The sequence below is a fragment of the Heloderma suspectum genome, chromosome 15 (assembly GCF_057233095.1).
Source record: "Heloderma suspectum isolate Gila_16-S chromosome 15, 16-S_ref, whole genome shotgun sequence".
NCBI lineage: Eukaryota > Metazoa > Chordata > Lepidosauria > Squamata > Helodermatidae > Heloderma > Heloderma suspectum.
In genome coordinates this window covers 16,036,338-16,058,274 of record NC_139472.1, presented here as the reverse complement: position 1 = coordinate 16,058,274, position 21,937 = coordinate 16,036,338, and the positions used below count along the sequence as shown (strand labels likewise).

Genomic DNA, 21,937 nt, shown 5'->3' with positions numbered 1-21,937 from the left:
AAGAACTGTGCCGGCTATGAGGGGGAGGAGGCGGGGAGTGCAGTTTCTGGGAACCCAAAAATCCTATGCCTGTCTAGAGGCCATAGGCTTGCTCTCTAAATAAATAAGTTAATAAATACAGAAAAAATGACACATTTCTTCCACCACCACCACCACATGAACACTTGGGGGTAAGCCCTCAGCATATATAACCAAGACAGAACTTCCTTTCACCCTATACATGCAGCTAGGAGGAAGCAATACATGCTTCGCAGGCAACCAAAAGCCCCCGCAAGAAAAGGCAGGTGGCAAAAATGACAATTAATCCACTCCCCGCCAGAGTTGCTTCGTTGTTCTCCAGAACACAAGCTGAAAGGCACACAACTGCCTCTGTTGCTATGTTATACTGGGTTTTTGCTGAGGGGGAGTTTACACGTCCCTGAGTTATTGCTTGCATGGGGTTACTGCTCCCTCTGCTTGCGCATGCATAGCTCTTCCTCCCTGCCAGAAGGTAGGGAGGGAGAAAGGGGGGCCTACATATCAGGCAACAAGAACCAAAATGCAGACCCTATGCCCTTGCCCAACTTTTCCTGACTGCAGGTAGCTCACTCACTGAGGACAAGTCTTCAGAGTGGAAGAGCGCGGGAACCAAATAGGGCAAGAGCGGTCCAAGTTCAATTGACAAAATAAAGTGAAGCAATATTGTCCAAGTGGAAAGGATGGATTGCTCATCTATTATTTTTATTTATTACATTTATATCCCGCCTTTTTTCCTCCGTGAGGAACCCAAGGCGGCATACATAATCCCCCTCCTCCATTTTATCCTCACAACAACAACCTTGTGAGGTGGGCTGGGCTGAGAGTCTGTTTAACCTTGAGAAGAGAAGACTGACGGGGGATAGGATAGCGCTCTTCAAGTACTTGAAAGGATGTCACAGAGAGGAAGGCCAGGATCTCTTCTCGATCATCCCAGAGGGCAGGACGCGGAATAATGGGCTCAAGAGGCAGGAAGCCGGATTCCGGCTGAACATCAGGAAGAAATTCCTGACTGTCAGAGCAATACAACAATGGAACCCATGACCTAGGGAGGCGGTGGGCTCTCCCACGCTGGAGGCATTCAAGACGAGGCTGGACAGCCATCTGTCGGGGATGCTCTGACTTGGATTCCTGCATTGAGCAGGGGGTTGGACTCGATGGCCTTGTAGGCCCCTTCCAACCCTACTGTTCTATGATTCTATGACTGGCCCAAAGTCACCCAGTGAGCTTCCATGGCTGAGCTAGAACCTGAATCTCCCGACTCCCAGTCCAACACTCTCACAACTGCACCACACTGTCCCCTTATTTTTTGGTAGCAAGCTATTATGACAATTTTATCACATCTGTGATTAACACAAAAATCACCGTACCTTTGCAATCTAACAGAGCTTTGCGACAGTCATCTATGCTGAATCCTAGTTCCTGCAGCCGGGCCAACTGCAACTCTGAAATGAAATACTTATCACGATTAAAGCCTAAATACATATTCATTTACTGTTACTTTTTTTCTTCAAAATCTTTTATGAGAGTGATCAAGTGCAAACACAAGAAATAGTCCGTAGTTTAAGGAAAAGTAATACCGTACACAGTTGCTATTTATATTCAGTCCTTCCACCACAGGTAGGCTCCACTACGTATATAGCTTTGGTGTGAATTAAAAAGCTGATCCAGTGAGTCATGGCACCATCCAGTAAGCACACAGGTTGCATTTAAACAGCCACCCAACAGAGTATCTCAACCCATAGCCCAGGTTTGGATGATCAGCAGGGGAAACAACGCTGCGTTGCTTCCCCCACTGATTGTCTGAACACCCCCACAGTTTTCTTCATCTCAGCAGAATAATTTCAGGGTAGGGAAGAGTCATTTTGCTGTCTCCATTGTTATACAATTGGGAGTCAGAAATTTTTGCTGATCAACTTTAAATCACCCAGAAATCTATCAGCAGATCCTGGCCAAGCTTCTGCCCATCTCCGACTGAGAAGCTGAATTTTGCTTTGTTTTTCGTTGTCAGCTGCCTTTGAGGCCTAATTGCAGGCGAAGGACTACACGTAAAAAAAATAAATGCATGCATCAGGAACGGCCACCGCTGCAACGTGACACATAGCAGTGTGGCAGAAGCAGCAATGCAGTGCAAGTTATCAGGATTGTTAACAAGTCGCTTGCATGTCATTATAAAGATGGTTCGCCATCACAGCTTCCAAACAAGCAAAGACATGAAGCCAACTTTAAGCCAGGGCTTCATATCCTGGCTTGATGAGAAGCCATTAATACTACTTGCCCAATTTGGACATAATGGGAAGCTAGTTAACTGAACCATCTGGGCTTTTTTCCCTGCTCGCATAATGGTAGCAGTGGAGGAACTGAGTGTAACGCAGGAGAGGCCTGTTCGTACCTCAGCTTATTAAGCTGATATTTGATCATCCGAAGGCAGCCGGTGACTGGGTTCGGACAATCAGCGGAGGAAAAGCAGCCAATGTGGCTTCTTTTCCCTGCCTTGCACATCCACTCGTGCACACCCGCCGTTTCCCTAATTACTCTCGCCACAGCGCGGGTTGCCGTGTCATCCAAACCTGGTGGGGGTGGCTTTCAAACCACCCCACAGCCTGTACAACAAGCCATGGGTTGTGGGGTGTTTTGGAAACCGCCTCCGCCATGCCAGGTTCAGACAACACAGCAGCCCGCACTGCAGCAAGGGTAATTAGGGAAATGGCGGATGCGCAAGCGATAAGCATGGAGAGGGAAAAAGAAGCCATGATGACTTTTTTTCTCCATTGATGGTGTGAACCTGGCCAATATCTATCTGCTTGTTTATCTGCTGCTTGTTTTATATGGTATTTTGCTTTGCATCTTTCTACTTTTGGAAACCACCCTCAAAAGCCATTAAAGAGGGTATATAGACATTTAAATAAAATTTAAAAATAAATACCACCCAGAAAGACACATTTATTCCCCCGATTTACGCAGAAAAAGACACTGTGCCTCACTACATATATGTGTATCTTTGGGTTCCAAGTTTTACAATGCAATCCTAAGCATGTTCCTTTGAAAGTAAGTTCCTCTAAGTTCAATGGTAAGTGAGTCTCGAATGGGGCTTTGAAGGGACGAGGAGAGATGGCATCACACAGATGTTCAGAGAGGCAGTTAGAAGCATAAAGGCAGCAAGGGCAAGTTTTAGACTGCAAGTTCCTCAGGCAGAATTCTGTCCCCTTACACCCTATAAAGTGTCATAACAATGACAACAACACCAAACACGTTCTCCACATGATCTTGTCTGATCTTGGAAACTAAGCAGGGTCAGCCCTGGTTAGAACTTGGATGAGAGACCACCTGGGAATCAGGCTTCCTGCACTGAGCAAGGGGTTGGACTTGATGATCTTGAAGGCCCCTTCCAACCCAATGATTCTATGATCTTCTATGATGTATGACCCTACTTGGTGTGGTTTGGATTGCAGCGTTAGGCTCCTTATTCAACCCTTGTATATTGCCTTTCCATACCATCTAGACCTCCTGTGTACTTTAGTTCCTTTCAATTGTAGATAAAATCTACCACTAAAGGAATCCAAATACTACACAAGTCTTTTGTGCACTGCTTTTAATCTGCCCTCCAAATTTCAGGATCCCCCAGCAGTTAACATCTATTAAATCATCTGGGAGAACTAAATATTGCTGAATTCAACAAAAAACAGTGCAAGGGATTTTTTATCTTCTTTCACTCCCCACCTGCATTCTACTAAACTGAATCTGCTGATTAAAATTCACCAGTCTGCTTTTCCTCCCAAGCAGAAGGAAATAATTTTCCTAAATCTGATGGGACCAACAGCATCTCTATATACCATAAATCAAGGAAACACCAGTTTTAAAATGTAATTAAGCTATCAATATATGCTTTGCCAATTCTTAGGTCTGATTTTACTACGCAACAGAATAAGGTCAGAGAAAAAGAACTTCAGTTGAAACATTACATTCATACCAAGAACAGGATCCAAAGTGTGCTTTGATGTTTCTGTGGTTTCCGATGCTAGTTCTGAGATTTCGTTTACCCAAGATGAACCAGAAGCAGCAACAGAAGAGACCCCAATGTTTGAGGCATTAGAGTCAGAAACAGCATTGCTGGTCTGACCTGGAATGGACTTTGCAATAGCCAGGAACAACTGAACATCGTTATAGGACAGTCTGATGTGCAGCACTTGAAAATGAATCTGAAGAAAATTTGGAAAACAAGAACAAAATAAATTAGGAGGGGGGTGGTTTGGGGGCCTTGGAAAGTGATGGACTCTCTTTCGTTGGAGATATTTAAGCAAAGGCCAGACGGCCACTTATTGGGGATGCCGTAGGAGTACATTTTCTGTATTGGCAGGTGGGTTGGATTAATTACCTTTCCCTTCCAAGTCTAGGATTTGAAGATTCTATAAATACAGCAAGGTAGATAAAAGCTGGGTTTTTAAATTATGTTTCTATTTCAACCTGCTATTTAAACAATTTTTTAAAAAAATCCTAATTAAGTTTCTTTTTAAAAATAAACTGGTTTAAAATGAAATCTGAAAACACACAGAGATGTCAAAATCAATAAATTACATACTGAAGCCATAAGCCCCTATCTAAACACACTGAGTAAGGCAATCCTATGGCCACTAGACAGCGGCTAGATGGCCATAGGATTGGTCGGTTCCTGGGAACCGACCTCGGAGCCCATGCTCCGAGGTCAGTTCCTGGAGAACAGCCTCCCTCCCCTCTACCCTGCCACCTCATCCGTGACACGGATCGTCCCTGAGCTCTGTGCTCATAACAGCAGCACGGAGCATGGGAAAGGGGGAGTTCCGAGGGGCAGGGCGTTCGTAAGTGCTGGTACAACACTTCCTACGTGTCATCCGGCCTCCCCACCTTGTGCTCCAACGTCCTGTGGCTAGACAGCCGAAATTGGCTGTCTAGCCGGAAATGCAGGGCGGCTGGAGCGTGGAGGAGAGGATCCCCTCCACGCTCCTCCTGCTGTGTATTGGATAGGCGGTCGCCTCCGAGTTCAGAGGCGACCATCTATCAGCATAGGATTGCTCCCTAAAAGTCTATGTACATAAAGAAGGAACTCTGGGGAAAGTATTTGTCTTTTGAGGTGAAGTGTTATAAATATGGCAGAATAGGGCACATATGGGCTTGTTACAGGGATCCATGTACTGCCAAGTCATCCATGTACTGTACAGCCAAGAGATGCCATCCTTTATCTCAGCAAGAGGCCACCCAGGACTCCTGTCTTAACTGGACATGCACATGCCTGTGTTCAATATATTCATTTCACCCAAAATGGGAGCACTTGTGGCCTCTTCACACATGACAAGGTCACTCCAGGGAGTTACTGCTATGTATCACCACCTTGGGAGGGTTCCGCCCTTAAAAGTGACCTAAAAATAATTTTACATAAATACATGAAATCAATTTTCATTAATTCTGTGTGCAAACAGTCACGTGTGTGAAATTTGCTACAGGAATTCTGTTTCGGCCTTCCGAAATAGTGTGTATAGCTATGTGTGTGCACGCGCGTGTGTGTATATGGTGTATAGATAGAGGGGTGGAGGGAGGGTGAGAGAGCACTCCAGTATAGGGGCAAAGCAGATTACAACATCTTATAGTAGTTATGATACCCTTCAGTAGAAAGGCACTATTTCTTCTCTTGAGGTCTGTATCATGGAGATGACTAAATAAACTCTGATGATGAAATGCTCTTTCCTTGCAGGATGCCCTTGGGAGGTCCCCCCCACCGCCCCCTCTCTCTATCATATTATTCCCTCTCGTTCTGTCCTTATTTATTATGTGTCAGGGGTGTTTCTGAGCGCAGGGAGTGGGATAGTAGTTCAGATTCTGAAGAAGAACCGCCAGACACGGGGGAGGTATTTTCCCAGGCTAGTCCAGACATGACTAGGCAGGCTCCTCAGGTTTCAAAGGTCCAGCTGGCGGAGGATGAGGGCCCCTCTTCATCCCTCCTGTGAGTCTGATTTAAGAGATGCCAGGTGCAGATGCAGAGCAAAGAGAGAGAAGGCCGGGGCGGAACTGAGATGGTCTACCCAACTGGCCTTGTGTGAAAAGCTGCGCTTAGAAGCCTCACGAGAGAGACAGAGACCTTCCCCCGACTTAAGTTAAGCTAGCGAGACCGCCTTCCTCTTCAAACTGGCGGGCAACTTTCGTAACTACCTTTTGAATCCCCTGAAGGCATTTCCTTGTAGACTGAGAGTCGCTGAGAATTTGCATCTGTATGACCCTGTGAAGTAATGGATTAAACTGGAGACTGACGCCTCTTGTCTGTGTTTGTTTTGGCGTTTGTGTTTGTTTCGGCGTTTGAAGTTAAGTGGGGGCAAAAGGAATCCTGACATTATGATTAATTCACACAGGAGCCTGGGAACCAATTCCCAAGCATGTAGAAGCCTCCTGCTGACTGAAGCAGCTGTTGGCATTGTTCGCTGCTACAGGCATCTGGAAGGTGCCATCGTTCCAGCCCTATTAGGATTCCAGCTGTCCATCACAACAATTCCACTACCATGCCTTGGCACCAGCGGGTTTTTCTTGGGTAGAAGAGAGGAGGAACATGGAGTGACTCTCTCGTTCCTCTTGCCCAGAGAAGCCAAATGCTGCAGAAGAAAGGAAGTGGCAGTGACAGCAGGGGAGCTCTTATGAGGGCTGGAATGCAGCTCTCCAGATGCCTGTAGCAGCGATCCAGAATGACAGCTGCAATCGCCAGCAGAAGGCTTCCTTATACTTGGGGTTTGGGAGAGAGGCTCCTGTGTGATCTGGTCCTTAGAGCAGACATCATTTAGAATGTTCAGGGTTAACTTGTACGCACATTTGAGAGCACTGGCAATGACGATTTAGAACATTACCTCTATAAAAGGTGGGAAATCTTCACTGTTGAAAGCATCCAGCAATCCCGAACCACTTGGATATGAAGAATTCCCGATAAGATCAACTTGAATTGCTGCAGGGTCAACAATGGAGAGTGCTGTTTCCTGCTCATTTCCCAGCCGGCACGAAAAAACCTAGGGGAAGTGAACAGAACGCAAGCACTAAAAGTGTGGTTATGTCTTTTTCTTTTCCTATGTTGCCAAAAATATGCTTGAGCGGGGCTGGGAGAGGAAAAACACAGGGTAGTGTGATGGGCCCTGCGGCTCAGACTTTTGCCTGCACAGGATTCTGCCCTAAAGTTGTCCCGTTCAGTTCTATAAGGCTAAGAAGCAACTGCTTTTAGGGTGACGGGTACATATTAAAAAAAGAACACACCATCACCTGCTATAATCATTCGGAAGTAGAAGAGATGCCTTTACAGGGGAGTTCATACATGCTAGTTCTCTGTACATGTGTAGTTTGAGCCTTGTATATTTAATTGGCATCGCCCTGACCATACCAGCAAAAGAATCCATTTGGTCTGGAAAGGCAACCGGAGCCGAGGAGAGGAGACTGCGAGAAACTAGAAGACAACCCCAGGTAGCAGCAGAAAGGCCAGAACTTTTGTTTACGAGTGTCCTCCACTGATTAAATGAAAAGGAATTCCTCCCCTGGAATTGCAGATACATGCAAATCCCTACGTGACTTCCAAGTTACCATCCCAGCCAGACAACCCATGAGGGTAACTTTAAATTGACCAATAAGGAGCCTCGGCAGTAAACATGGCCTAATCCTGAAGCATGCCCAGCCCCAGACAGATCAGCTGGTTAAAGTACCACTTCAGCATCCCCCGTGACACCTTTTGTTTCGCATAGCTCTCTACCCACTTATCTCCCACAACATGGCTTTGCAATGTTCGGGTTAATTCGCTTTAACTCAGCCAAGCAGCTGGGAACCTCCTTAAGGTTTCCTTTCATTCCCCAGCGTCAAACTATTGATCCCTTTGTTCTTCCCCCACTTTCAGAGCCACTGAGTCCTTTGTACTCTTTGTTTTGAAGTCCATTAACTGGCCTTGAGCTTGAACATCCAGTGCCTTTTCCTTTGGGGACTCAGCATGGACAGGCTTGCTGTCCCACAGCTCAGAGATTGCCCGAGATTTGTCTGGCTCTTCAGACCATTACTCATTAACCTTTCTAGCACTCATGCTGCTCTCCTCTGGTTCTGAACTCACCCACTTTGCCAGGGCCAGAGTCCTCCTTTTTCCTCCTCTTGAACCCATCTGCTGCCTCATTTGCCCAAAGAGATCTGTGTTGCCTTTTATACCCCAGACAGAGTTCCCCGGTAAAGCACCCATTGAGTTCAGAGCCTGGTTTCATGCTGGATGCAATCAGCCTCTGGGCTCAGTCGGTAGTGGCCAATGGTACTCCTACAGAGAGCAGACCCACTGAAGTGAATGGGCCTAATCTAAGTAGGACTACCATTGGATACTGCCCCCTGCATCCCTTTGGTGTCTCATTATCCTCATGCATTGCTGGCTCTGAGTCCAATGGTGGCGATCAAGGAGGGAATTTAGGGTGTTGGGTGAAGAGTACTGCAAGGGCCTCGAGTCAAACGCAGCCATCTTTTCTTAGCCACACTTTTGGAGCTTTTTAGTTAGAGATACATGGAGCTAGGGGAATTATCTATCTCCATTTTAGGACTATTAGAACTAAAGTATCGAGCCATGCGCTTGGTAGATTAACCAAATATTTTTCTCTCCTTTAAAAAAGCCGTCTTAAGAACAATGTTTGTACTACTTATCCTTCAAGCCCTCAAGCTAATTTTCCCATCTGATGTCACTGTTCCCCACTTTGTTAAACCATCGTGCATAAATCAGCAACGTATGTGCATCACACCTCTAGGAAAGATGCCTTCCTTCTCGCATTCATTGTGGCACGCGTATGCACGCGGGTGTGTACACGTGTGGAATGAAAGATGAGCGGTAACAATGCATTCTTACCTCAGCGCCAGACAAATTGGCCGAGAAAGGATGATCCACCAGTTTGGGTTTGTATGTGACAACGGTGGTCCCCTTCAAAATAATTGCACTCGTATCCATACACGACATGTCTTCTACCACAACAAATTCAGTATCTGAAGGAACACCCAACAATATTTCTACCATTGACAAAATGCGTTTTGGATAATGCTCACCATTTCTAACTTAATGTAGTAAGCAGTTGCCACAAAATGAGGGATACAGACTAGATAAACACGATCTTCTACAGGGGAACATTTTTGTGGCACACAAATAAATTTTCACTTTTGTATAAACACGTGGCCAGGGAACATTGGATAGCTCATTCTCAGCAACAGTCAGGTGATGATTGCTGACCCAACACAGATTTTTAGCTTTCCAAACACATTCAACAGATTGCACAAGGGGAGGTACACAACTCTCTCTCCGAGAGCCATTATTCCTAGGAAGAGTGGCCAAGTCTGGCAGGGAGTGAGAAAAGACATTTTGGATGCTAGATGTTTCCTCCTCACCCTGCCTCCCAGATCCATGCAGGCTGAACTTGAGACATCACCACCACCATCACAGTTCAGATCTGTCTGTGGAATGAATTCTGTGTTCACCATGGTGATGTAGCTTGCAGACACACACCCTCTCATCCCCTACTGCATGAGTGGGAAACCTCTGGCCCACGGAGGTTGCCTGCCTGGCCCACAGAGGTTTGGGCTCCCTTTGCACACCCTTGATGTCATCTGGCCTACAGAGGGCTGGGGGGGGGACCCCCCACAACTTTAGCTGCCCAAACCTGTCCCACTGCATGATACAATGGTGTCAGAAAACTGTGGACAGAGTGTAATGCTGCCACAACAAACCCTTCGTTGATCTCCCCAGTCCTTCCCTTCCAACCCGCACTTTTTACTGCACAGATTTGCTTTACCCGTCACGTTTATCTTGACTTCCAGTTGTTTTTCGGTGGAGATCTGAAGAGAAGAACGTTTTGTCACTATTCCACACTTCACTGCTTTGGGAACATCAGCTGTTTCACTGCTGTGATTGTGCTGTTGGGAAGGGGTGAGGTCGGACTGCTTTTTAGCGTCACTACGTGTTTGGAGAAAGTTGTGAACAAGCATGAGCCAGTCAAAGATGAGGAACACGCGAAGGTTGTTCAGAACAACTGTGAAGAAGGAGGAATCCTTGGTAGATCTAAATGGGGTGCGGGGGGAGAGCAATGAATACATGTTATCAACCCAGATAGTCTGGTTTGAAAATCTGACATTTTGAAATAGTTTTGAGATTATGTTTGGGGATGACCAGGCAAGCAAGGTATCAAGGTTCATTTGATGATAATTGCAACCCCTTTTCCCACCCCCTGTCCCGATTGCTCTGCAACCTCCATTGCAAGCTTGGCAGTTTCGCGCTAGTTCTGCGTCTGCTGGTTATGCTCCTGCATCCAATGATGTCACGTTCCTTCGTCCTCCCCCTTCGCAGTCAACACTCCCCAAGAAACCAGGCTTTGGGCTCACTACTTTATTAGTTAATGGCCAGCTTCCTTACAAATGCAAATTCTAGGAAACTCTCAGGCTACAAAGGAAACAGCTACTCCACACAATTACGAATACCAATAGAGGAGCCGAAAGTGGAAGTTAGAGAAGTTGCAGCCAGTTTGAACAAGAACTTCCAGACCAGACTAGCTTAGGAGGGATGCCTCTCCCTTACAGTGGCTCCCTCCTACATAGCCTGTCATGCATAGCCAACCTGGTGGAGCGTCTGAGCTCCGCCTCTAACTTTTCCCGCTTCGCTCTGCCACGGACCCTAGCCTCCCTCGAGTCACGCCCCTCACTCTCCTCCTCCCCAGAGACCTGGGTTCTCACAGAGGAGGAGAGGGGGGACCCTTCAGGTCGAGCCATTTGTGTGCCAAGGTCTTGGGAAGAAGGCCTTGTCATATCTGAGCTCACTAGGAGGGAGCCTCCCCCTGTCCTGGATGTTCCCATGCCGAGTCTGAGCTGCTAGCTATCTCCACACGCTCAGATTCATTCCCGACAAGTGACAAGACATCTCAGAACAGATTTCACTGAAAGCAACGGTACTTTGGAGCAGATCCACGGTTGCCAAGGAGACCATAAAATCTTACCTGACAAGGTGGCCTGGGCATAAGTGTTCAAGTACTCAGTGACCGTTAGGCTGGAAACCCCGGGATAACCATGTACCAATGAACATAATCCCTCAGACCCGGTGAGAAAGAATTTCCTTCGGCGATACACCCACGTTCCCACTGTGAGAGTACACCCAAGGCTCGGCCGATAGCACCTGAGCCAACACTGGGCCTCCTGCCTCGTTGAGCCAGATGTCGGTGATACTGTGATCGCAGATCCCCCTACCTGTAATGCAGCTCAATCTGTATTGCTCCATGGGAACTACTGTTCTTTGATGACTGGAAGATACAATTGAACACATTTGGCATTCCGGAAGATGCTCTCTGGTCAGTGTACCGTGTGTCAAACGCCATCATGGAATGTGAAACCAAGTTGATGGACTTGGTTTGATTTGAAAAACTCTCAAAGAGCAATTTGGACTTCTTGAAGTCAAACCTAAAGAAATTTGAAGAAGGAAAGACAGTGGTCCCATGCATATCTGAAGTTCTTCCAGATGGTTTCTGAAGTACATGCATTACTTAGGGAGCGATCCTACCAGGATAGGCGACCGCCTCTGAACTTGGAGGCGGCCGCCTATCCAATGCAGGGCAGGAGAAGCCCGGAGAGGATCATCCCCGATTTCGGCTGTCTAGCCACGGGAAGGCAGAGCAGGTGAAGCAGCTGCTGGACGACACGTCGGATGTGTCGTACCGGGATTTCCGCCTTCCTCACCCTGGAACACCCCCCAGAACGCCCCATTGTCACCGCTCTGTGCTCCTCTTCTGAGCACGGCGTCATTCTGAGTTGCCTGCGAGGCAGCGTGGGATGGGGGGGAAGGTCAGTTCTCAGGGAACCGACCTCAGAGCACGGGCTCCGTGGTTGGTTCCTGGAAACCAACGTATCCTATGGCCGTCTAGCTGCTGACTAGCAGCCACAGGATTGCTCCCTTAATGTACTTGTTTTATTTACTAATGGTGCAATCCTATGCATGTCTAGAGCGAAAGAAGTCCTACAACATGGGAGTTACAGGACTTTTTTTCTGTCTAAACATGCATAGGGTTATGCCCTAAGCTGCCCAATGCGGTTTGAATCAACTCTGCCGATAACTGGAGCCTGTCTGAGTGGCACACCTTGTGATGAGGAGGGGTTAAGGTGCGCAAATGTGCTGCGCCTACAACAGCACTGCCCCTTAATTTCATCCTCTTGGTAGTATTGTTTCAAGTTAATAGCGATGTAGGTCACCTTGATTAATCAGTTAATCTCTTGCTCTAACAAAAGCAGAAAAAAACAAAAACCAGCCACGTCAGAAAAATCAGAACACAGCAAAAAATAAAAGGGAGACAGAGACAGACATACCTGGCTAATGAGCCATGCTTTCCCTGGGGATTAGTCAGTTCCAGACTTACATTGACCATCTCAATTAGGAAAGTCATGCATGTGTACACTTCTCCACTCAACACAGTCTGAAAGGAGAAAGCAACATAAATAGTTGCAAAGAAAGCTGCTGATTTCCAACCTAAGCATTTGCATGTGTTATATAATAAACACAGCATCTTCTGAACAACTTCAAGCTGAAGCAAACAGTCCTTGCCTTGAACCTCCAAATGGCCTATCTCCTCCCTGCCCACCCCGTTTTCCATGCTCCTCTTAATCCACTAGAATTCCCGACACACACGTTCAGTGATACGCTTCAACACGCCTCCTGGGACTTCGCCCATCATCAACATTCATTATCGTCCTCATAGAATCATAGTAGAGTTGGAAGGGGCCTATAAAACCATCGAGTCCTCCCTCTTCACACAGCATTTTCACCTAACCCAAGACTTCACAATCTTTGTATCTTAGCATAACGTAACTCAAATATTTCAGCACAGATTTTCAACTGCTAAAAAACCAAAACCCCTCACGTGTATTTTTGGATCCTGTAAGTCGTAAGGCCTCATGAACTCTTCTATTGGTTCCCCCACATTATTCTCCAGGAGCCCCTGAATCAGTTTATATTTACTTAGATCCAGAGAGCAATGAACTGATGACACAATGCCATGAACTGATATATCAGGGACTGCGTGGCTTATCTCCCTGTAAGAGAAAAGTAGACATGGGTCACAAAACCTTGGCATTATAGTTATACAAATGTAACTATAGGTGTAATGCAGTCAATGCTTCTTTTATTCATATGTTTTGGAAATGCCCAATGGCTGCCTCCTTTGGGGAGGAAGTTATTATACCGATAAATTTTGTATTGGAAAGCTCTTTAATATTTACTGATGTAAATGTTCTTTTAAACTACTTACCTGCTTTTTGGAATGTAACACATGGTCAGCGTAAATGGATTTTTATGCCCTTTTGGTTGCTAAAAGACTGATACTACAATATTGGAAGGATAAAAGCTCACTGCCTATAACACAATGGACCGAAGACTTAACAAGACTAGCAACATTTGAAAGAGTGGTATATAGGCATAACTTGCAAAAGGACGTATATGCAGATATTTGGTCTGCTTTTACTGAAGTTTATGTGTAACCTTTCCCCCCTCCCTTTTTCGAATATTGTAATGTTAGAAACTGAGGATTTTGAACATGTTGTATTTCTATTTTTATTTCATTCTTTTTTGTAGGTTTTGTAATATTCAGTTTGTTTTGTTAAAATTCACAATAAAATATTAATTAAAAAATAGTTATACAAATAGGCTTTTGAACAGAAACAGTTTTGCAAAAGCCTTTCAACACCCTTACAGTTGCTCCTTAGAAACTCACAAGCGTATCTGAAAGGAGAACAAAGAGCCACATGAACAACAACGAGGGAGAGGGCCTTCTCGGTGGTGGCCCCCCAATTATGGAATTTTCTCCCTGATGAGGCCCTACCTGGCGCCAACACTGTTAGCTTTCCAGCGCCAGGTCAAGACCCTTCTCTTCTCCCAGACATTTGGCAGCATATGATAAGTTTTAAACAATCCTCCATTTGTCTCACGGTTATGGTTGATTGCTTGAGATTGCTTGCTTGAAGTTGTTTTATATATGTCGACTTGTGTATATTGTCTGTTCGTTGTTTTTTATGTAAATGGCTTTTAACCTCTGCAGACTGTGTTTTTAATGTTTTTAATCTTTGTAAACCACCCAGAGAGCTTTGGCTATTGGGAAGTATAGAAATGTAATTAATAATAGTAATAGTAGTAATGATGATGATAATGCAAGCTAAAATGATCTCCCAACCACAACCAAACTTAACTTGGGCGGGGAAAGGCAGGCACTACAGTGAGAATCATGAAATTACACAGAGCCACACAACTCACTTGTCCAAGTTTCTTTCTACTTGCAGCTTCAGTCTGAAGGGTTCCGTTAAGAGGCTCCCTCCTGTCTGCCTGACAGTAAAGGACGGGAAGGTCAGATCAGCGCTGGGGTCTTCCGTCGCCTTTGAATATTCTCTTGAGTACCTTTCAGCAGCAAAAATATCCATGTCCTGCAGATCTACCACAATGCAATCCAGCAGGCAGGTCTGCTCCTCTGCAAGAGATTAATCCAGAATATTTATTTTTCCCCATCACGTTCAGCAGGAAGTGCTCTTTATTACGGGTCACCATTTTCCTACACAAGGACCCGCTCCAAAGTATTACCAGTGGGGATTGTGTTTATTGTTACTAATTAGCCAACCATGATAAACACTTGAGCAGCAGGAAGGAAGGAAAGATTTGCTGGGGCTGCTTTTGAAAACGCTCCGGAAATTTCAGCTAGTCCAAAATAGGGCAGCAAGATTGTTAACAGAGACTGGCCAACAAGATCACATTACACAAGTACGTTTCCAACGGCACTGGCTGCCAGTCCATTTCCAGGCCTTTCTGGGCCCGATTCAAAGTGCTGGTATTAACATTCAGAGCTGTTAACGGCTTGGGGCTAGGTTATCTGAAGGATCATCTCGTCCCATATGAGCCTGCCTGGACCGTAAGGTCATCCTCAGGTGTCCTTCTCTGTGAGCCCCTGTCAAAGGAAGTGAGGCGGGTGGCTACCAGGAAGAGGGCCTTTTCTGTTGTGGCACCTCGGCTGTGGAATGAGCTCCCTAGAGAGGTCCGCCTGGCGCCTATATTGTACTCCTTCTGGCGCTAGGTGAAGATCTTTTTATTCTTCCAGTATTTTAGCATTTTAGTTTCCGAATCTTTTAGCACTGGTGTTTTAAATCTCTGCATTGCTATTAGGTGTTATTCTGGTTGTACTGTTATATTGTAGCTTTAAGCTTTCATATTTTATATTGTTTTATGCTGCGCTTTGTGGTTTTAATTTTTGTGAACCATGCAGAGAGCTTCAGCTATTGGGCAGTACAGAAACGAAATGAAATAATAAATAAAATAAACCTGCAGTTATTTTGTTTCTAGCTCCTTGAGTAACCCACCTGGATGCACACAGCCCCCTCTCCTCTTTCTGGGCATGCCCCAAGCCTAGTGCACCCCTCAAGAGCTGTGTGGCTGCCATCTCGCAGAGTTGCCACAGCTGTCCCCATGATCCCACACAACCCTGACTAACTGACTGATTGACTGAATTTCTTAATCGCCCATCTGGCCAGTCACCTGGCCACTCTGGGCGATGTACAGCAATACAACAGGTTTAAAACAATAAAATTCTACTTTAAAACATCTTATTTCTAAAAATACCCTAACCCACCCCAAATGCCTGCCTGAACCACCACGTTTTTAATGCGTGGCGGAAGCACATTAAAGAGGGGGCATGGCGGAGTTCCCTAGGGAGGGAGTCCCACAGAGTGGGGGCCACCACAGAGAAGGCCCTCTCCCTCGTCCTCACCAGCCTAGTTGTCCTGGCTGATGGGACAGAGAGAAGGCCATCCGAGGCTGATCTTGTTGAGCGGCCTGTCTGGTGTTGCTGGAGGCGCTCCTTAAGATAGGCTGGGCCGGAACCATATAGGGTTTTAAAGGTCAAAACCAACACCTTGAATTTGGCCCGGAAAACAACTGGTAACCAGCGCAACTCCTTCACTTGGAGTGATTGGAGCTGAGCAAGAGAGGGGGAGCCATTGGAAGGACACAGAAAGGATGTGTTGGGGGATCAGAAGGTGATGTTTATACCATTTATTTATTTCAATTTTATATCACCCAATAGCCAAAGCTCTCTGGGCGGTTCACAAAACTAAAACCACAAAAATACAACAGAAATACAATATACTTTGGAAGAGGATAAATCACCAGACTATATTTGTTCTGACACAACTTTTTTGTGGTGTTTTATGGAGATGAAACTGGAGCAAAACTTCAACTAGTTTTGCAAACTGGTTCTTGGTAGCCTGCTTCTTGTATGTATGTATGTATGTATTTCACTTTTATACCACCCAATAGCCGAAGATCTCCTGGTGGCTCACAAAATTAAAACCACAAAAATTTAACAGAAAATACAATATAAAATATAATACATTAAAACTACAGAACAAAAATACAACCAGAGTAAAACCTAGCGGCAATGCAGATATTTAAAATGCAATGGCAGATTTAAGACAGCACAGCTAAAAATACTGGAATGCTAAAACACTAAAAATGCCTGGGAAAATACAAAGGTCTTCACCTGGCGCTGGAAAGACTACAATGTAGGCACCAGGCAAACCTCTCTAGGGTGTTTGTTCCATAACCGGGCTGCCACAGCAGAAAAGGCCCTTTTCATGGTAGCCACCTGCCTTACCTCTTTTGGCAGGGGTTCCTGGAGAAGGACACCTGAAGATGAACTTAGGGTCTGGGCAGGTACATATAGGAGGAGGAGATCCTTCAGATAACCTGGCCCCGAGCCGTTTAGGGTTCTGAATATTAATACCAGCACTTTGAATCAGGCCTGGAAAGGGACTGGCAGCCAGTGCAGCTGGGAAAGTATTGACATAATATGATATCATTGACATCTTACTAGAGGTGTCGGAGAAATCCAAAACAGTACAGTAGTAAATAACTACCGTATTATACAGTATATAACCAGCATATCGGAACAGTTAAACAAGAAAATACAATTCAAAATCAAAGACTGAAAATGGTACTATACAAACCCCCGTAAGAGAGAACAAGAATGATCCAAGTATAAAACATTCACCCATGTTGATTTGTCATCTCTCTGACATATAATGGCCACTGTGCAAAACCTAGCCACTTTAACAGTGATCTGAGAATTCGAATCAAACAAGAGATACTCTAAATAAAATTTATCAGTTCTGCCAGGATTTGTTTGTATAATTGGAGTTATAAAAAAGGATTGGGGATCTCGATAAAAGTGGCAGTAAAATAGGATACGTCCCACTGTCTCTACTTCTCCCACTTCACAGGGGCATAACCGTTCTCTATAAAGGATCCTTTTGAATCTACCATCCAAAAACACAGATGGTAAAACATTAAACTTAGCTAGAAATCCAGAATGGATTCAAATGACTTCAGATTTCTATGAATTCAACCCATGGATTTCGCAGTGGTCCAGAATCTTCCGAGCTGTGCAGACTGGGTTTTTTTCCCCCCTTTCTGGAATTGTACGCACATTTAGTCATACAAAATTTACTGGAAAGTACACTAATACTGTATATACACCATTTTTAAAAAACAGCAACAATGCTTTTAAACAACAACAACAAAGTCTTCAGCCTCCACCGTGTAACACTCTTTTTTGTGCGAACTGCTCACTGATCGCACACTGAGCTAAGAAAAATAGGCAAAATGTAACATGCCAGTGAAAGTTATCTGAAGGGGAATCAGTACCCAATTCCATCAAGGACTGGATGCCGGACAATCCACAAAACATGGATGGAATACATCAAACAAAACCCGTACATCCCTGGTTTATACATTGCAAAAAGGGAAAGTCACCATGTCCCTTTCCCGCTAATTTTCCATTTTCGTAACTTCTCTCTCTCTCTCCCTCTCTCTCTCTCACACACACACACACACACACTCATTCATTCTTCAGTAATGCTTTGTAGCAACCTCTGCTCAAGTAAGGTGGGCCAGAGCAATTTGAGTTATCTGGATTTTTTTTAAAAAAATAGAACAGCGTACATACACAGACCATTGGTCATAAGGTTACATACCATTATCAGTGGCACCTGATCAGAACAGACCCAAAAAGATTAAGAGGAGAAGAGAAATGAAAGACTGTTGGTCCAGTTCTATCCAACTCACCAGGACTCTCTGGGGCAGGTAAAACAGGTGATTTGGGTGTTTTAGTCACAGGACTCGTTGCAGGTTCACTTTGCAGTCTATTGAGATTTGTGCCAGAAGATGACAATTTCATGTACAACCCATCGGAGGAATTTGGTACCACCCTGGACTCGTTGGAACTTGGAGTTTTCTTCACACTGTGTTTTGGGGTTCCCAGCGGTGAAGAAAACTGAACAGAATCCTGCTGAAAGAAAAAAAGAGGGAAGTTTTGCCAGGAGAACACGCTGATCATAGCAAACACTCTTTTCCAACAGCACAAGAGGTAACTCTACACATGGACATCACCAGATGGTCAAAACAGAAATCAGATTGATTATGTACTTTGCAGCCAAAGATGGAGAAGCTCTATACAGTCAGTAAAAACAAGACCTGGAGCTGACTGTCCCCTTCATGGATCACTGCCTTGTTGTGGCGAAGGGGCTTGCGTAACTCAGTGAAGCCATAAGCTATGCTGTGCAGGGCCACCCAAGACGGACAGGTCATGGTGGAGCGTTCTGACAAAATGTGGTCCACTGGAGAAGGAAATGGCAACCCACTCCAGTATTCTTGCCAAGAAAATGAGCTTCTTATTGCAAAATTTTGGCTTAAATTGAAGAACGTAGGGAAAACCACTAAACCATTCAGGTATGACCTAAATCATATCCCTGATGAATATACAGTGGAGGTGAGGAATAGATTTAAGGGATTAGAACTGATAGACAAGAGTGCCTGAGGAACTATGGACGGAGGTCCGTCACATTGTTCAGGAGGCAGCAACGAAATCCATCCCAAAGAAAAGGAAATGCAAGAAAGCAAAGTGGCTGTCTGATGAGGCTTTACAAGTAGCTGAGGAAAGAAGGGAAGCAAAAAGCAAGGGAGAAAGGGGAAGATATACCCAACTGAATGCAGAGATCCAGAGAATAGCAAGGAGAGACAAGAAGGCCTTCTTAAATGAACAATGCAAAGAAATGGACGAAAACAAAAGAATGGGAAAGACTAGAGATCTCTTCAAGAAAATCGGAGATCTCAAGGGAACGTTTTGTGCAAAGACGGGCATGATAAAGGACAAAGAAGGCAGGGACCTAACAGAAACAGATGAGATTAAGAAGAGGTGGAAAGAATACACAGGAGAACTATACAGGAAAGATCTGAATGTCCCTGATAGCCATGATAGTGCAGTCACTGAACTTGAGCCGGACATCCTACAGAGTGAAGTCAAGTGGGCCTTAGGAAGCATTAGTAACAACAAAGCTAGCGGAGATGACAGTATTCCAGCTGAGCTATTTAAGATCCTAAAAGATGATGCTGTTAAAGTGCTGCACTCAATATGCCAACAAATTTGGAACACTCAACAATGGCCACAAGACTGGAAAAGGTCAGTTTACATTCCAATCCCAAAGAAGGGCAATGCCAAAGAGTGTTCAAACTACCGCACAATTGCGCTCATTTCACATGCCAGCAAAGTGATGCTCAAAATCCTACAAGCTAGGCTTCAGCAGTATGTGAACCGAGAACTACCGGAAGTACAAGTTGGGTTCCGACGGGGCAGAGGAACTAGAGATCAAATCGCCAACATTTGCTGGATCATGGAGAAAGCAAGAGAATTCCAGAAAAACGTCTATTTCTAATTCATTGACTACACTAAAGCCTTTGATTGTGTGGATCACAACAAACTCTGGCAAATTCTGAAAGAGATGGGAGTACCAGACCACCTTACCTGTCTCCAGACCTTGATGCTGGGCAAGATTGAAGGCAAAAGAAGAAGGAGACGGCAGAGGATGAGATGGCTAGATAGTATCACTGATGCAATGAATATGAACTTGAGCACACTCCAGGAGAGAGAGGAGGACAGGAACGCCTGGCATGCTATGGTCCACGGGGTCACGAAGAGTCGGACACAACTTAATGACTGAACAACAACAACCACCACAAGCAGAGTTCAATGGCCCCTGAATAAGAAGTGTCCATAAAGGGAAATGTATTCTTTTATTTCTGCCAGGTGGGCCTGAAGAGCTATGCAATGACTACCACCACAAAGAATATTCCCAATACAAGAACTAATGGGGACCCCGTTGATGCTCCTTGATCTCGCTACAGCTTTCAATACCATCAGACATACCTTCTGGATAATTGCCTGAGTTGGGAGTGGGAGGTACTGCATTGCAGTGGCTTCACTCTTACTTGGATGGATGGCTCCAGAAGGCAGTGGTCGGGGGATATTGCTTGGCCCCGTGGATGCTCCAGTATAGGGTTCCGCAGGGGTCTGTTCTGTCCCCCTGCTATTTAACATCTACATGAGGTCATCAGGAGTTCTGGAGCACATTGCCATCAGTATGTTGATGACATGCAGCTCTATTCCTCCTTTTCATCCTCATCAGGTTTGGTTGTCGATGTGCTAAACTGGGGCCTGGCTGCAACGATGGACTGAATGAAGGTTATAAGCTGCAGCTCAAACCAGAAAGGCTGAGATGCTGTTAAGAGATGGTTCTTGTGAGCAGATAGAGGGTGTTCAAACTGTTCTGGATGGGGCTGCACTCCCCCTGAAAGAGCAGGTTCATAGCTGGGGGTTCTCCTGGAGTCACTGCCATCACTTGAGGCTCAGGCGGCCTCCGTGGCACAGAGTGCCTTCTACCAGTTTTGGTTGGTGGACCAGCTACACCCCTATCTGGTCAGGGATAACCTGGCTTCGGTAGTCTACATTCTGGTAACTTCCAAGTTAGATTACTGCATAGGGCTGCCTTTGAAGGCTGATCGTAAGCTGTAGCTTGTGCAAAATGCGGGTAAATTGATAGCAGGGACCAGGAGGTGTGAACATGTAACACTGATTCTGTCCTGCTTGCACTGGCTGCCTGCAAGTTTCTGAGCCCAATTTTAAGGTTGCTGGGGAACATGGACAGGAGGGTGCTGTTGCACTGGTGTCCTGCTTGTGGGTTCCTTGTCAACAGCTGGTTGGCCGCTGTGTGAACAGAATGCTAGACTAGATGGACCCTTGGTCTGATCCAGCAGGGCTCTTATGTTCTTAAGGTGCTGGTTTTGACCTACAAAGCCTTACATGGTTTGGAACCACAATACCTGATGAAACATCTCTCCTACCTGTATACTACGCTCATAATCTGAGGGCCTCCTCCAAGGGAGGCTCAGAGGGAGTCAACAAGGGAGAGGGCCTTCTCAGCAGTAGCCCCCTGATAGTGGAATCCTCTCCCCACTGAGGTCAGCCTGGCACCAACGTATTCAGCTTTTTGACACCAGGTTAAGACTTCCCTCTACTCCCAGGCATTTGATGACATATGATGGGGTTTTTAATATCAGTTATTTTATTGTATCTTATTGTAACTTTTTTTAGTTGTTTTGAAATGTTTTAGTTTTGTATGATAAAATTTTTATATTAGGTTTTTGTTATGATGTATTTTTGGGTTGTAATTTTTTGTGAACTGCCCAGAGAGCTCTTAAGAAGTTATTCTGAGACGCCTGCCTTCTCTGTATGCTGCCCTTGCAACCAGGAAGTATGGAGGACAACACAGCTCCTCCTGCCTCTGAGTAGGGGACAGAGCGGGTGGGGAGAGGGGAGGAGAAACATAAATGGAGATATGCTACCTTCCTCTGTGAACACATAAATACACCACAAGCTGGCACTCCCCTTACCATCTCTTACCATACTGAATTGCAAGCAGAAAAGCATACACTTCTCATTAAACCCACAAATCAACTGTTCGTACAATAATCTATTTTCCCCTCCATTTATGAAGAGTCTCAATGACACAGCATAAG

The 21,937-nt window shown here is 45.3% G+C and overlaps 1 protein-coding gene across 8 annotated transcripts in view; it reads right to left on the bottom strand.

The window, feature by feature from the left end:
• Positions 1 to 21,937, bottom strand: part of VPS13D (vacuolar protein sorting 13 homolog D) — a 210,812-nt gene that overhangs the window by 133,108 nt on the left and 55,767 nt on the right. For 6 of the 8 annotated variants that reach the window (XR_014785992.1, XM_084821541.1, XM_084821543.1 and 3 more), the window contains exons 26-35: positions 18,152 to 18,374; positions 14,300 to 14,510; positions 12,915 to 13,086; positions 12,364 to 12,470; positions 11,254 to 11,463; positions 9,813 to 10,078; positions 8,879 to 9,012; positions 6,879 to 7,034; positions 3,986 to 4,214; positions 1,386 to 1,460 (exon numbers count right to left, since the gene is read on the bottom strand). Coding sequence is in view for 7 of the 8 variants with exons in the window: in XM_084821541.1 (XP_084677667.1) it covers positions 1,386 to 1,460; positions 3,986 to 4,214; positions 6,879 to 7,034; positions 8,879 to 9,012; positions 9,813 to 10,078; positions 11,254 to 11,463; positions 12,364 to 12,470; positions 12,915 to 13,086; positions 14,300 to 14,510; positions 18,152 to 18,374 (1,783 nt within the window). In the remaining variant the exon portion in view is untranslated. The remainder of the gene's footprint in view (positions 1 to 1,385; positions 1,461 to 3,985; positions 4,215 to 6,878; positions 7,035 to 8,878; positions 9,013 to 9,812; positions 10,079 to 11,253; positions 11,464 to 12,363; positions 12,471 to 12,914; positions 13,087 to 14,299; positions 14,511 to 18,151; positions 18,375 to 21,937) is intronic. The other 2 variants (XM_084821542.1, XM_084821539.1) reach the window with 1 other exon arrangement.